Source organism: Panthera tigris, chromosome B1 (genome assembly GCF_018350195.1).
Source record: "Panthera tigris isolate Pti1 chromosome B1, P.tigris_Pti1_mat1.1, whole genome shotgun sequence".
In the NCBI taxonomy this organism is placed as follows: domain Eukaryota; kingdom Metazoa; phylum Chordata; class Mammalia; order Carnivora; family Felidae; genus Panthera; species Panthera tigris.
In genome coordinates, this window is record NC_056663.1 from 116,266,369 (window position 1) to 116,278,545 (window position 12,177).

General features: G+C 36.1%; 1 protein-coding gene and 1 long non-coding RNA gene across 7 annotated transcripts in view; one reads left to right on the plus strand and one right to left on the minus strand.

Annotated features, from left to right (window-relative positions):
* The window catches only part of GSTCD (glutathione S-transferase C-terminal domain containing), a 129,689-nt gene that overhangs the window by 114,181 nt on the left and 3,331 nt on the right, over positions 1 to 12,177 (minus strand). For all 4 annotated transcript variants that reach the window (XM_042984090.1, XM_015537029.2, XM_042984088.1 and 1 more), the window contains exons 2-3: positions 5,652 to 6,089; positions 4,340 to 4,795 (exon numbers count right to left, since the gene is read on the minus strand). In XM_042984090.1, coding sequence (XP_042840024.1) covers positions 4,340 to 4,795; positions 5,652 to 6,068 — 873 coding nt within the window. In that variant the 5' untranslated portion in view covers positions 6,069 to 6,089. The remainder of the gene's footprint in view (positions 1 to 4,339; positions 4,796 to 5,651; positions 6,090 to 12,177) is intronic.
* LOC122237981 lies at positions 1,642 to 8,515 on the plus strand. Of its 3 annotated transcripts, none has more exons than XR_006216833.1 (4): positions 1,642 to 1,812; positions 5,657 to 5,806; positions 5,919 to 6,011; positions 8,394 to 8,515. It is a non-coding gene; the product is annotated as an uncharacterized LOC122237981 (long non-coding RNA). The 3 variants fall into 3 exon arrangements; XR_006216835.1 differs by lacking the exon at positions 8,394 to 8,515 and adding an exon at positions 6,180 to 6,346; XR_006216834.1 differs by lacking the exon at positions 1,642 to 1,812 and adding an exon at positions 2,461 to 2,742.

Here is a 12,177-nt window from a genome sequence, read left to right on the forward strand (position 1 = left end):
TTCATTACAATCAAGAAGATATATTTAAGGAAGTGGCTAGTGAAAAATGTGTGAGATGAAAATTATATTTGTTCCTAAGAAATTATTTAAAAAGTTACCTGCCTGATAAGATCAAAAACATTATAAATATCATAATTACTTAAAGACAAGAAAATAAGATCATTTATTCTTAAACTAATAAATAAAAAACTGCTACCAAGAGCACAAAATGAAACGCTAATGGCTTTGTAGTTAATTATAATAAAGGAGAGCAAAACTTGTCTGGAGAGAAGCAAGATGTTACATCTATCTAAGTATCTCCTCCACTGCATCACTTTCCAATCACCTATTATATAAAATGTTTTGTACTTTATATCATTTTTTAGCCATGTTTACTCTTTTGAAAATATGTCACAACAAATAAATGCTTAGGTGAGCAATGTAAGCAGTAAATGATCTGTCTAAATGGAAATATAATCCCGATTCTGTCTTTTTTACTTATAGATTAGAACTGGTGGGTTATTGGGGCGCCTGGGTGGCGCAGTCGGTTAAGCCTCCGACTTCAGCCAGGTCACGATCTCGCGGTCCGTGAGTTCGAGCCCCGCGTCGGGCTCTGGGCTGATGGCTCGGAGCCCGGAGCCTGTTTCCGATTCTGTGTCTCCCTCTCTCTCTGCCCCTCCCCCGTTCATGCTCTGTCTCTCTCTCTGTCCCAAAAATAAATAAAAAATAAAAAAAATAAAAAAAAAAAAAACGTTGAAAAAAAAAAAACCCAAAAAAAAAAAAAAAAAAAAAGAACTGGTGGGTTATTAAAACTGAAAACTCTTGGGGTGCCTGGGTGGCTCACTTGGTTAAGTGTCCAACTTTGGCTCAGGTCATAATCTCACAGCTCGTGAGTTCGAGCCCTGTGTCAAGCTCTCTGCTGTCAGCACAGAGCCTGCTTCAGATCCTTTGTCTCCCTCTCTCTCTGCCCTTCCCTCCCTCTCTCTCTCTTTCAAAATCAAATAAACATTAAAAAAAAAAAAAAAAAACCTGAAAACTCTTAAGGACCTAATGCATAGGAGAGGATATAGAATATACACATTAACCACTAAATAAGCAGCCTCCATGTTGTTTGCAATATGCTGGCTGATAGTAAGATTCCCACTTTATTCCTAATTTTATGTCAATGGGGATGGTGAAAGAGACATTTAATATATGTACTTTTGCTTAAAAATCAATTTCTACAATAATTTTACGTTAGCAATACGTGTCATACTTTTTAAAAAATCAATTCAAAGCATTAGAAGTTAACATGTAAAAGGTTAAATCGTGTTCAAATTATGAAAATATTTTATGAAATGGCAAATTTTGTCTTAAAGGAGAGTATTTTTTTTGAGAGAGACAGAGGGAGAGAGTGAGTGCAAGTGAATGAGGGGCAGAAAGAGAAAGAGAATCTAAGACAGGGCAGAGGAAGAAAGAGAGAGAAAAGGGGCTCACCCGAAGTGGGGCTCGTGTTTTACCCAAAGCGGGGCTCATGCTCACCCCATGCAGGACACAAGCTTACTGATGTGGGACTCGAACTCACAAACCATTAGATTGTGACCTGAGCTGAAGTCATATGCTTAACAAATGAGCCACCCAGGTGCCCAGGAGTAGAATAATCTTGTAGATAGTCCTATCAAAGTATACTTGCTTACCAGTAGCAACTTAAAAATAACTATATAATTTTCTATTATCAGGGAACAGCAGGATTTTGCCCCAGTGTTGCTATTCATTGCTATTCCTCCCATGTGGTTGCTATCCTAACTACTAGAAGATGCTGGAAAATGACTTAAAGAAGGGAAATCATAAGAGGTGTGCATTTTAATTTATTTCTTTCAAGATGAATTTCTAAACTTTCTGGAGAGGGCTTTATCAGGCACCTTCCATGACAAAGCACTGGGCTATTGGGTTATCTTTGCAAACTAATATGCACTGAGAAGGAAAAGCTTGGAGCAGGATGGCCACTCTATTTACTACTGTTTGCATCTTTGACTTTATTCTGTTCAATAGAACAGTGTATTTTCCCAAGCTCTTCTAATTTTGACCTCTGGTATTCCAAAACTTGAGTTAGCAAAATTGGCTTCTCTTTTATATTGTTGGCCTTATTCCTTTGGCTAAATATCCCTGCTCTAGGTTCGGCTCTATGTTTCTGATTCAAGCCTAGTAACTTAACTTTCATTCCTGACCATGAACTTGATTGTGATTTTTGTCATTTGAAATGCCACTCCATCACCTCAATGTTTGGTAATGCAAGCATAAATGTTCTGCATCATAGTCACTACCTGAACTGCTTCATAACCCAAGATGACTTAAGGGAGCAAAATAAACATAACAGAAATAATATCAAGGCTTTGGAAAAGAAAGATTAAACCCTAAAAGAAACCGCAGATCCAAGAAAAATACAAAGGAAAATATTGTGAGAATTAGTTTACATGTAAATGCCAAAAGAGAAAAATGGAATCATAGAATATGGGTTAATAAAAAAAAGGCTGAATATACAAGTTTTCCCCTATTTTAAACTAAGAACAGAATTCTTCAGTAGTATTAGGTAAACTTACTCCGTAGTAGTTAATAGATGTCCTGCCTGAATGGAGAGGGTGGAAAAAAAATCCCTCTCAATTAAAAATACTTCAGCATCAATTGATCCTAATTCGGTAAATAGCATGTAAATTAAACTAAAATCAAACACAAACCAGCTGAAACTGGATGTTTGGACAATGCTCTAAAATCAGCTTCATACAGGTAAATCCAATTTTATACTTGTTTTGTTGAGTTTGAAAGCAGGTACTCATCTTCTCTATCACTTTGTTTTATTTTCTTTGTACCATTATTATTTTATTTATATATGTATGTATATATATATGTGTGTATATGTATACATACATATATATGTGTGTATATATACACACATATATATGTATGTGTGTGTGTGTGTGTGTGTGTGTATATATATATATATATATATATATATATATATATGTATAATTTGTTTACTTGTTCATTTCCATCTTCCCCTAGTAGAATATTAACTCCATGAGGTCCGGGACTTTATCTGTTTTGTTCATCACTCTATCTCCAGTGCTTATAGCAGTGCCTGATATATACAGTAGGCTTTCAGTAAGTTTCTCAAATGAATAAATGAATGATGTGGCATTTTGATTCCATTCTTACAAAATTAAAAACAAAGTTATCTGAGAGGACCAAGAAGCCACAAATACCAACAGTATTTCATCATATGTATCAAATGACTGGTCTAATGACTGGCATTGTTAATAAAGGGGAGGGTCAGGAGCAAGAGAATTTAGAAATCTAAATTAGAAATCTAGAAATCTAGTCTAATGACTAGAAAAAAAAAGTTGATGTTTTCTCCCCACTGAGCTCTGTGGATAGTATGCACACATATGACATTTAAAATGTTAATCAACATCTAAAGTTACTTTGGTTTCTAATCTTACCTTTAAGAAAATGCCAATCAATACCACCTAACTTACTGGTGGAGCACTGGCCTCCAAATAGATTTTCATTAGAAATCTTTTCTCATTTGTCACTAGAGATACCTGAAGTCTTGATGATACAGGAGAACGAAATCTGGTATCTGATTCCTTTTTAGGGGGAAGGGTGAAACACTTCCAAACAAGAAAAATGCAGCTCTTGAAAGCCAAGTGGAAAGCTGAGGAGAGCTATAGCTTCCCATGTTCACTCTAATATTATTTTCACCGTGTTCTTTTTTCCTCCACAGAGAGAAAAATACACACACACACACACACACACACACACACACACACTCATACTAGGAAAGAAAATTTTCCATTTATATTCTCCCACAACACTGAATAGCTACCTTCTGTAATCTTATAAGGAACAGAGAAGCACAGACATAATGATAAAATATTTTTGATTTAATAATACTCAACATAATGTAATTAGTATCTTAAGTAGCTATTTAATTCTAAAATATAGCTGGCAAGATTTTTTAGTGTTTTAATACTGGAACTTCTAATATTTGAAGGGAATCACAGGAGCAATTTGAAATTAATCATAATAACGACTGCTAAATTTTAGCAACTCAAAATTAAAAGTCCTAATAATTACGAACACTTAATGAGAGCTCACCATGTGCCCAACACTGCTCCCACTTCACACAAATTGTCACTTATTCCTCATACTGATCCTACTAGATAGGTAGTATTATCTCTATTTCACAGATAAGAAGATGCAGACAGATATTAATTACTCGCCCAGGAGCATAATGATAGTAAGAAATGGAATAGGAATGCAAGCCTAGGCAATTTCATAGACTGAAACTTACAGTAACATATACACTCTCGATAACCCTTACCAAAAAATGATGGATACAGGGCAAGAGCACGATATCTGCCAGAGTGAAGTACAGGCCTTCTGCAAACACATGCTCCAGAGGCGGAAGGTCAGACACTTTTGCTTTTCTGATGTGAGAAGGCTCCCTGTTGGTAGTAGCTGGTTCTTCGTACACTGCGAGCTTTGAGAATGCCACTTGCAGTTCCAGGCTCTTGGATGAAGAGTCCAACTCTTCAGATGTTTCTTGTCTAAGGACCTTGCTCTTAGCATGGGCAGGCCCAACCCCAGCAGCCTTCTGTTGCTTCAGCTTCTGGCGACGGAGTTTGTCATCATTATGCACTCTAACGGGCTCACTGAGCTTTCTCTCCAGCTGCAGTATTTCTGCAGGGATAGTTGGGTGCTGGTCAGAAGACTCTTTGAGAAAATTCTCAATAGCTAAAGGGATGGTGAGTTCGCATAGCCTGGTCCACTGACTAACCTGCAAAATAAAACAAAACAAGAGATTAAAGGATTCTTTACTGTCAACATAGCTTGAAGAAAACTTTCTGTTGGGAAATAAGACTGGTTTTGACAATGTAAGCCTTGAGCTAAGCCATCCCTGGGCTAGGCTTTTATGCTAGTACAGTGCTTCAAAAGTGACAACACTAAACAATGGTCATGCATTCCTATACCTGGGAATACATGCTCACCTTGAGCATCCTCTTACTGAATAAATCCTTCCTTCTCAAAGCCTTCAAAGTCCATCCATCCCTAAAAAGTACAATTTTCAAAGCAGTGGTACTAGAGCTCCTGTTCATGTGTAAAGTTTCATTTAAAAATTCTCAATATATATAAAAAAAAAAAGAGAGGTTAGAGTGGGAAAGAGCTGAAGCATAAGAGACTCTTAAAAACTGAAAACAAACTGAGGGCTGATGGGGGGTGGGAGGGAGAGGAGGGTGGGTGATGGGTATTGAAGAGGGCATCTTTTGGGATGAGCACTGGGTGTTGTACGGAAACCAATTTGACAATAAATTTCATATATTTAAAAAAATAAATAAAAATTAAAAAATAAAACAAAAAATAAAAATTCTCAATGTAATTAAAACAAAAGATTTTTTTAAAAAGTCATTCTCTAGAAATAATGTCTCCAAACCTCACAATTTAAATCTTAAATTCTTACTTCTCATCATTGCATTGAAATATTGGCATACATGAAGGGCTACTTTATTTCCTTGCTTACTATAGGTTTTTTAAATAAATGCAATTTTAGCCTCCTACAGATAGTTAAAATAAATGCTCGACTGAATGTGTTATCGTTTTATGGCTTTAAATAACAGAAAGGGGATTATACTTACTTCAGCACAGGCTTTCAAGCAAGTCTTCTTGAAACCCAGAAGTTCCAAAATTTCCTTCTTTGAGGGGTCAGCTTCATATGATTTCTGGATTATGTGTCTCAGTACAACAGCAAGTCCTGCTCTACAGAAATTGTCTGGTTTTTCTACTGCTGCAGGTAAACAGCAATTCTGGACTATTGCTGGAAGTTCTTGCTTTGAAACAATCTGTATTTCAACATCCTGGGGCACTACATTTTTTAGTGAAATATCTGTGCTTTCTTTTGTGAGGACTAAGCCAACTTTGAAGATTTTGCAGTCACAGTATGATAACAAAAATAAAGTTACAGATGTATGAAGAGGAAAGATACATCCTTCCATTTGGTGAGAAAAGTCCAAGTATAGATATTCTTCTGTAAGACTTTTCTTAATGCCTTTCATTTTCCTCTTTCATTGGGTCACCTGAAGCATAAATAAAAGTGGTTAATAGACCTTAGAATATAGTAATTTAGAAGCTGAAATAAAAGACGAATATTTTAAAACTTTTTCTAGAAATCAGCAAGGATTTGTGATAGGTACAATTCTACGAGAATTTGTTCCTGGACTGAATACATGGCTTCCAAAAGAAAGATTTCCACCCGGTGCAATTAACTAGTCTTAGAGGTGATTTTACACCCCTCTAAAATAAGCATACCCCAGGTGCTCTGCAGTAGAACCCTCCCAATCAAGTACTTTGGGGTCTCACTACAGGTAAGAACAAGAAATTAATAGAATAGGAAATAAGAAGTAACCAAGAATACTGGGAGCTGTCTGGAGAAGCTTTGGCCATGCTGGGCCTCCAAATAGCTGCTGTTTTATGACTCTACGATATAATAATTGGAGAGGGGGGATAGATATTCATTCCCTCACGAGAAATAAATTCTCCTAAAGTAAGTGAGTTTTGATTATGATGAGCGTGCTGAATCACAACAGAAAAAGATCTGAAGTTTCCCCATAACTCAGATGTTGACAACCAAGATATCTCAAAGTTAACATGTCCAAAATCATTCACCCCCACACCCTAAACCTGCTCCTCATGTATCCTCCCCGTCTCAGTTAATGGAGCACCATCCTTCTAGTGGTTCAGCCAAACACCTGAAATCATTCTTAATTACTCTTTTCTTTAACACCTCCATAACCAATCCATTAAAAACTTACTTTGGTTCCTCAACATATATCTCAAATCTGTTTATTTCCACACCATGTTCATTGTTTCCACTGTGATCCAAGCCACAATCACCTCTCTTCTGTATTACAGCAACTATCTTCTAACCTTGCTTTCCATCCTACCTCCCCCTCTGTTCTATTCTCAACATAGTATCCAAAGTGATCCTGTTAAAAATGGAGTAAGATCATGTCACTACTCTACTCAAACAGTCCATAGCTTCCCATCCTATTCAGAAAAAAGGCAAAGCTCCTTACAATGGCCTACAAAGATCTCCTTGATCTGATCACTCAATGCCCCAGCCAGAGTGGCTTGTTATTCCTTTAAAACCCTAGATACACTCCCGCCTTTGCAGTGGGTTCCAGTGACTGGAACACTCCCTCATCTCCTTCAAGTATTTACTTAAATGTCAACTTCTTATTGAGATGATCTCTGGCTGCTGTATTTAAATTGAAAACCCCAACCCCCATCCTCCCTGAAAAAAACCTTTCTGTGCTTTTCTCCACACTTAGCACTGTGGTAGTATACTATATATTTTGTTTCCCACAGAGAGAATGTTCCATGAGAGCAGAAATTTTGTTTTGTGTACTGCTCTGCCTAAAACAGAACCTGAAGATAGATAGATTAGATAGATAGATAGATAGATAGATAGATAAAATCAAGAAGTATTTGTTGAATGAATGCATGGATACATACACACACTGGTTATTTTAAAGATGCAAACATATACAATCGAGATCAAATTATTGATGGGTGTTTTCAAGTCATACTCTTTAAGAATATTGTCAATTATGATGACTCTTTGTTTGATTTCTACATTTCCTGGGTCTAAAATTCCCGTGTTCTAATCCATAAATCACAATTCCAAACTTAACACTAGATGGCACTCTTTAAAAGCATTCACGATGGAAAGCTGTAATAGGAAGATGGTAGAGGAAAAATTATTTTAAAAGCCTTTAAAGAGTACACCTGAAACTTTCTTTTAAGTGTACTCTGAAATATTAGTGTACTCTGAAATTTAGGAAATCTTAAAAAATACTAAATTTCCTTTATATTCTAAATTCCTTAGTTTTTTTAATTGAAAGCAAAACAAATATTTTTAAGTGTCTTGGTCCTCAGGTTTTTTGTTAAAGAGCTAATAATTCATTATAACAAAGCAATATAGTAAGTAAAGTGTTGTCTTGGAGAAATTTTTGATAAGGCAAGTAATCACTACTATTTTATTTTGTATTTCTTTTAGTAAAACATAACAGATCTGCACAATGTTTTGTTACTTCTTTAAAAGATTATCTAGGGAAAAATTATTTCATGTGATTTAGAAGCAACAACTTTTTTACCCATGGAAACCATTTTCTCCCAAGCTTAGCTTTTTTTTTAATTTTAATTTTTTTTTTTTTTGCACCTGCAGTTTGCTTTAAAACAAACTACTAAAGGGTGCTTATTAAAGCTCACAGGCAAAAGAAACCACCTTTTCTAGGAAACTAATCATTTCTTTGAGGAGTTTGTTCCTGTAAATCTACCGCTGATAATTTACTGATCTTCTTAATTCTCTCTGCTGATAGTGCGATACTATACAGAAGATCCCTAAATGCTTCAAGAAGCAGATTTGAAAGAAAACATGATTGATTTCCTCGTTTGCCCAGCAGTCTAGGAAATAGTAATTATGAGATTAGTCCTGCTCTTTAAAAAATAAAAATAAAAACAAAACTGAAAACAATGTCATGCTCTTTTACAACTTGTGATTTAGAAATTAAAAAATTAGAGTACATGTATTATTTGCTACTTTCCAAGAATAAGTACCTTGAGAATAGGCTTTTTTACATATTTTATAAACTTTTGTCACTGTGAGCACTTAATAAATGCTAAATGTCAACAAAACAAAATAGCAATAACCTGCCCATGGAGATATCTAAAAATTAATGAGATGCCGGAGAGAAAATGCAAAGTACTGTTGATTCTTAACATAATTTATTTTTCCAATATAGATGTTGGTGTGTTGTGTTTTTTTTTTCCCCCCTGGGAGATTAAAAATGTTACTTAATGATCTTGGAGTTAAAAAATTACTCTCCCTGGGCAATTTCTTCCCATTAAGTACTAACATAATTTCTAAAATAAATATTAAGTATTAGCAAACCTGTACAAATTTGATATATGTTTTTGGCTTGTACTATGTGTTTTTCAAGACAGTAGAACACAGTTTTTAAGTTTGCAAACATCATAGGCAAGAGAAAACCCTCTTCTCTTTTTTTCTTCTCCATTTCTACCTAGAGATTCCTTACATAATTATTTTTATGTCATGAGCTTTAAAAAGGTAGGTACTATAGAATCATCTTTGGGGTTTCCGGGGTTCCTGGGGCAGCTCCTGTTACTCCATATTACGTTCCTGCCAAGCACAGAAGTAGTGTCATTTGCTCAGCCTTGACAGGTGCCACACTCTAACTACTCCTGAGACAGAGAGAGAAAATAGCTGACAAAAACCACAGACTTGGCTGCTAAACAGAGCTGATGGAGGGTACATCTCTTCCCTGGATATGCCAGTTTGTTTGGGAATGCTGCTGAGGAAATAAAAAGGGAAAAGAAAATATTTAAGCCTGATTTCATTACTTGTGACTCTTCATAGATATTTTTAAACATAACTGAAGCAGTCACAGGTTTAACATTTTAGGCATTTACCTTTTTTTTTTTTTTTTTTTGCATTCTCATTCTAATTAACATATCGTGGTCTTGATAAATTGAAGTATGTCACATATGAAAAGGTAAATGAGTTTCATGGGGTTTTTAAACTCTAAAAGCATTTTACTACTTCACTTCATGCATGTGTATATATAAAGAGAAAGAAAAAATATACTAAATGTATTGAAAATAAGCATACTTGTTCAGAAGCTGAAAAAAAGTTTGAAAGTTTTGTGCTCAAAATTCAAGACTGGATCTATGGCAACTAAATAGTACATAATGGATACATAGGTAAGTTATATATTACATAATAGGTAAAGACCAAAAAGTACACCACTGTAACAAAATATTGTTTTTTTCATATAAGAAATTATCACTATGCATGGAATTTGATAGCTTAATAAATGTTAAATGAGTGAACAAAGAATATAATTCTAAGTAATCCTACGTACATTTGATTGTCCACCAACTATGTGCTAAACACATACACGTTTTATACATTACTTCTAATCTTCACAATCCTTACAAGGACATTTTAGTTCCAACACATGGATAAGAACTATCCATCAATTCAAAAGCATTAATTGAATCTACAAAGGGATCTTATCTGCAAACATTCAGGAATAGCCATTTTTCTAATATAAATAGAACTGTTTTATAAATTTAAAATTTCATAAAGTGAAGCATATGGCAACTTTATTGAGCAACAATTCCACCAAAGTGAAGCTCATCAGAAATTGTTATTCTAAGCAATTGTGCTGGTCTCAGTAATCCTTGATAAAAACCTGTTCTAATTTTTTTTTTATGTTTATTTATTTATTTCTGAGAGAGAGGGAGACAGAGTGCAAGCAGGGAGGGGAAGAGAGAGGGAAACACAGATCCCAAGCAGGCTTCAGGCTATGAGCTGTCAGCACAGAGCCTGATGTGGGGCTCGAACCCCCAAGAAACTTGAGATGGTGACCTGAGCCAAAGTTGGATGCTCAACCAACTGAGCCACCCAGGTGCCCCTAAAAACCCAGATGCCCCTAAAGGCAATCATTTGACAAGATTTTTGGTAGTTCCTTCCTAATTCTCTTTTTTGGATCCTCCACAGACCTTAGTAATTTGTGGTTCAGTACTTTGGCCTATTCTTAGCTACACTCACTCCTTTGATTACTGGCTTTCAAAGTTGTTTTTTTTTTTTTAATTTTTTTTAACATTTATTTATTTTTGAGAGACAGAGAGAGGCAGAGCATGAGCAAGGGAGAGGGAAAGAGAGAGAGATACAGAATCTGAAGAAGGCTCCAGGCTCTGAGCTATTTGTCAGCACAAAGCCCAACACAGGGCTCAAACCCACGAACTGCAAGACCATAACCTGAGCTGAAGTCCCACACTCAACCGACTGAGCCACCCAGGCACCCCACTGGCTTTCAAAGTTTTAATTATGCCACACAATAAGACTTTTTTTTAATGCAACTCATTATACACTGAATAAAACTGAAACACAAGAATCACAAAGAAATACCCTACTACATGGGATGTATCTGCTATTTTTAATCCTGTGCTTTTCTTCCTTCCTTTCATCCTTTTTTTTTTTTTTTAATTTTGGTTAGTATTCAGTAAATTGACTTCACGACCCATTAATGGGCCACAACTGACAATATAACAGTACTATTATTCTAGGTGACCTCCAGCACCATAGGTATAAATATCATCTATGACTCCCAATTTTTATCTCAGGGACACCTTTTCCCCTGAACTTCAGATTCCTATATTGTACTTGACATCTTCCCTTAGACATTTTTCTAAATCTGTTTTTCTCCCATTAGCAGTCCCTTATTGATAAAATGGCAACACCATTCACCCAGATGCTCAGGCCCTTAATTCTGAAGTCTCACTCAACTTGTTTTTTCTCTCTAACCTACCATTTCTACTTTTGAAATATATGCTAAATCCAACTTCTTAGCACCTCTACCACTATCAACTAACCTAAGTCATCACCAGCTCTTATAAAGACTACTACAAACATCTATTAACTATTTTCTTCCACTCTCCACACATCAGTCCACTCTCCAATTGTCAGAATGATCCTTTAAACACATAAATCAGATCACACCCCCTGCTCACAACCATCCAGTGGCTCCCCAAAACACTTGAAATCCAAATTTCCTATCATGGCCTATAGTTTGCCATGACCCTAACTATCCTTATTCTGACCTGATCCCTTACCTCTGCTCCCTCTTGCCCACCCACTCCTCTCCAGTTCTCCCTGCTGTTCTTGAAAGAAGCCAGGAATGCTCCACTGGAGAATTTTTTTCGTGTCTGCTATTCCTTAGGCCTAGTTTGCTCCTTCACTTCATTGAGGTGTCTGAATATTAATTCAAGAACAGACCTTCCCTGACAACCTGAATTGAAAAAGGACTCCCATTACCTCCTAGCCCCTTATCCTTTTCCTTTTTTTAATTTAATTTTTTTTAGAGAGAGCAAGCTAGCGCCTGAGTTGGGGAGAGGGGCAGAGGGACAGCAAGAGAATCTTGAGCAGGCTCCACGCTCAGCACAGACCCAACACGTGGGGCTCAGTCATGAGATCGAGAGGCTTGATCTCAGGACCCTAAGATCATGACCTAAAGCCAAAATCAAGAGTTAGGACACTCAACAGAGCCACCCAGGTGCCCCCTTTTTTTTTGCTTTATA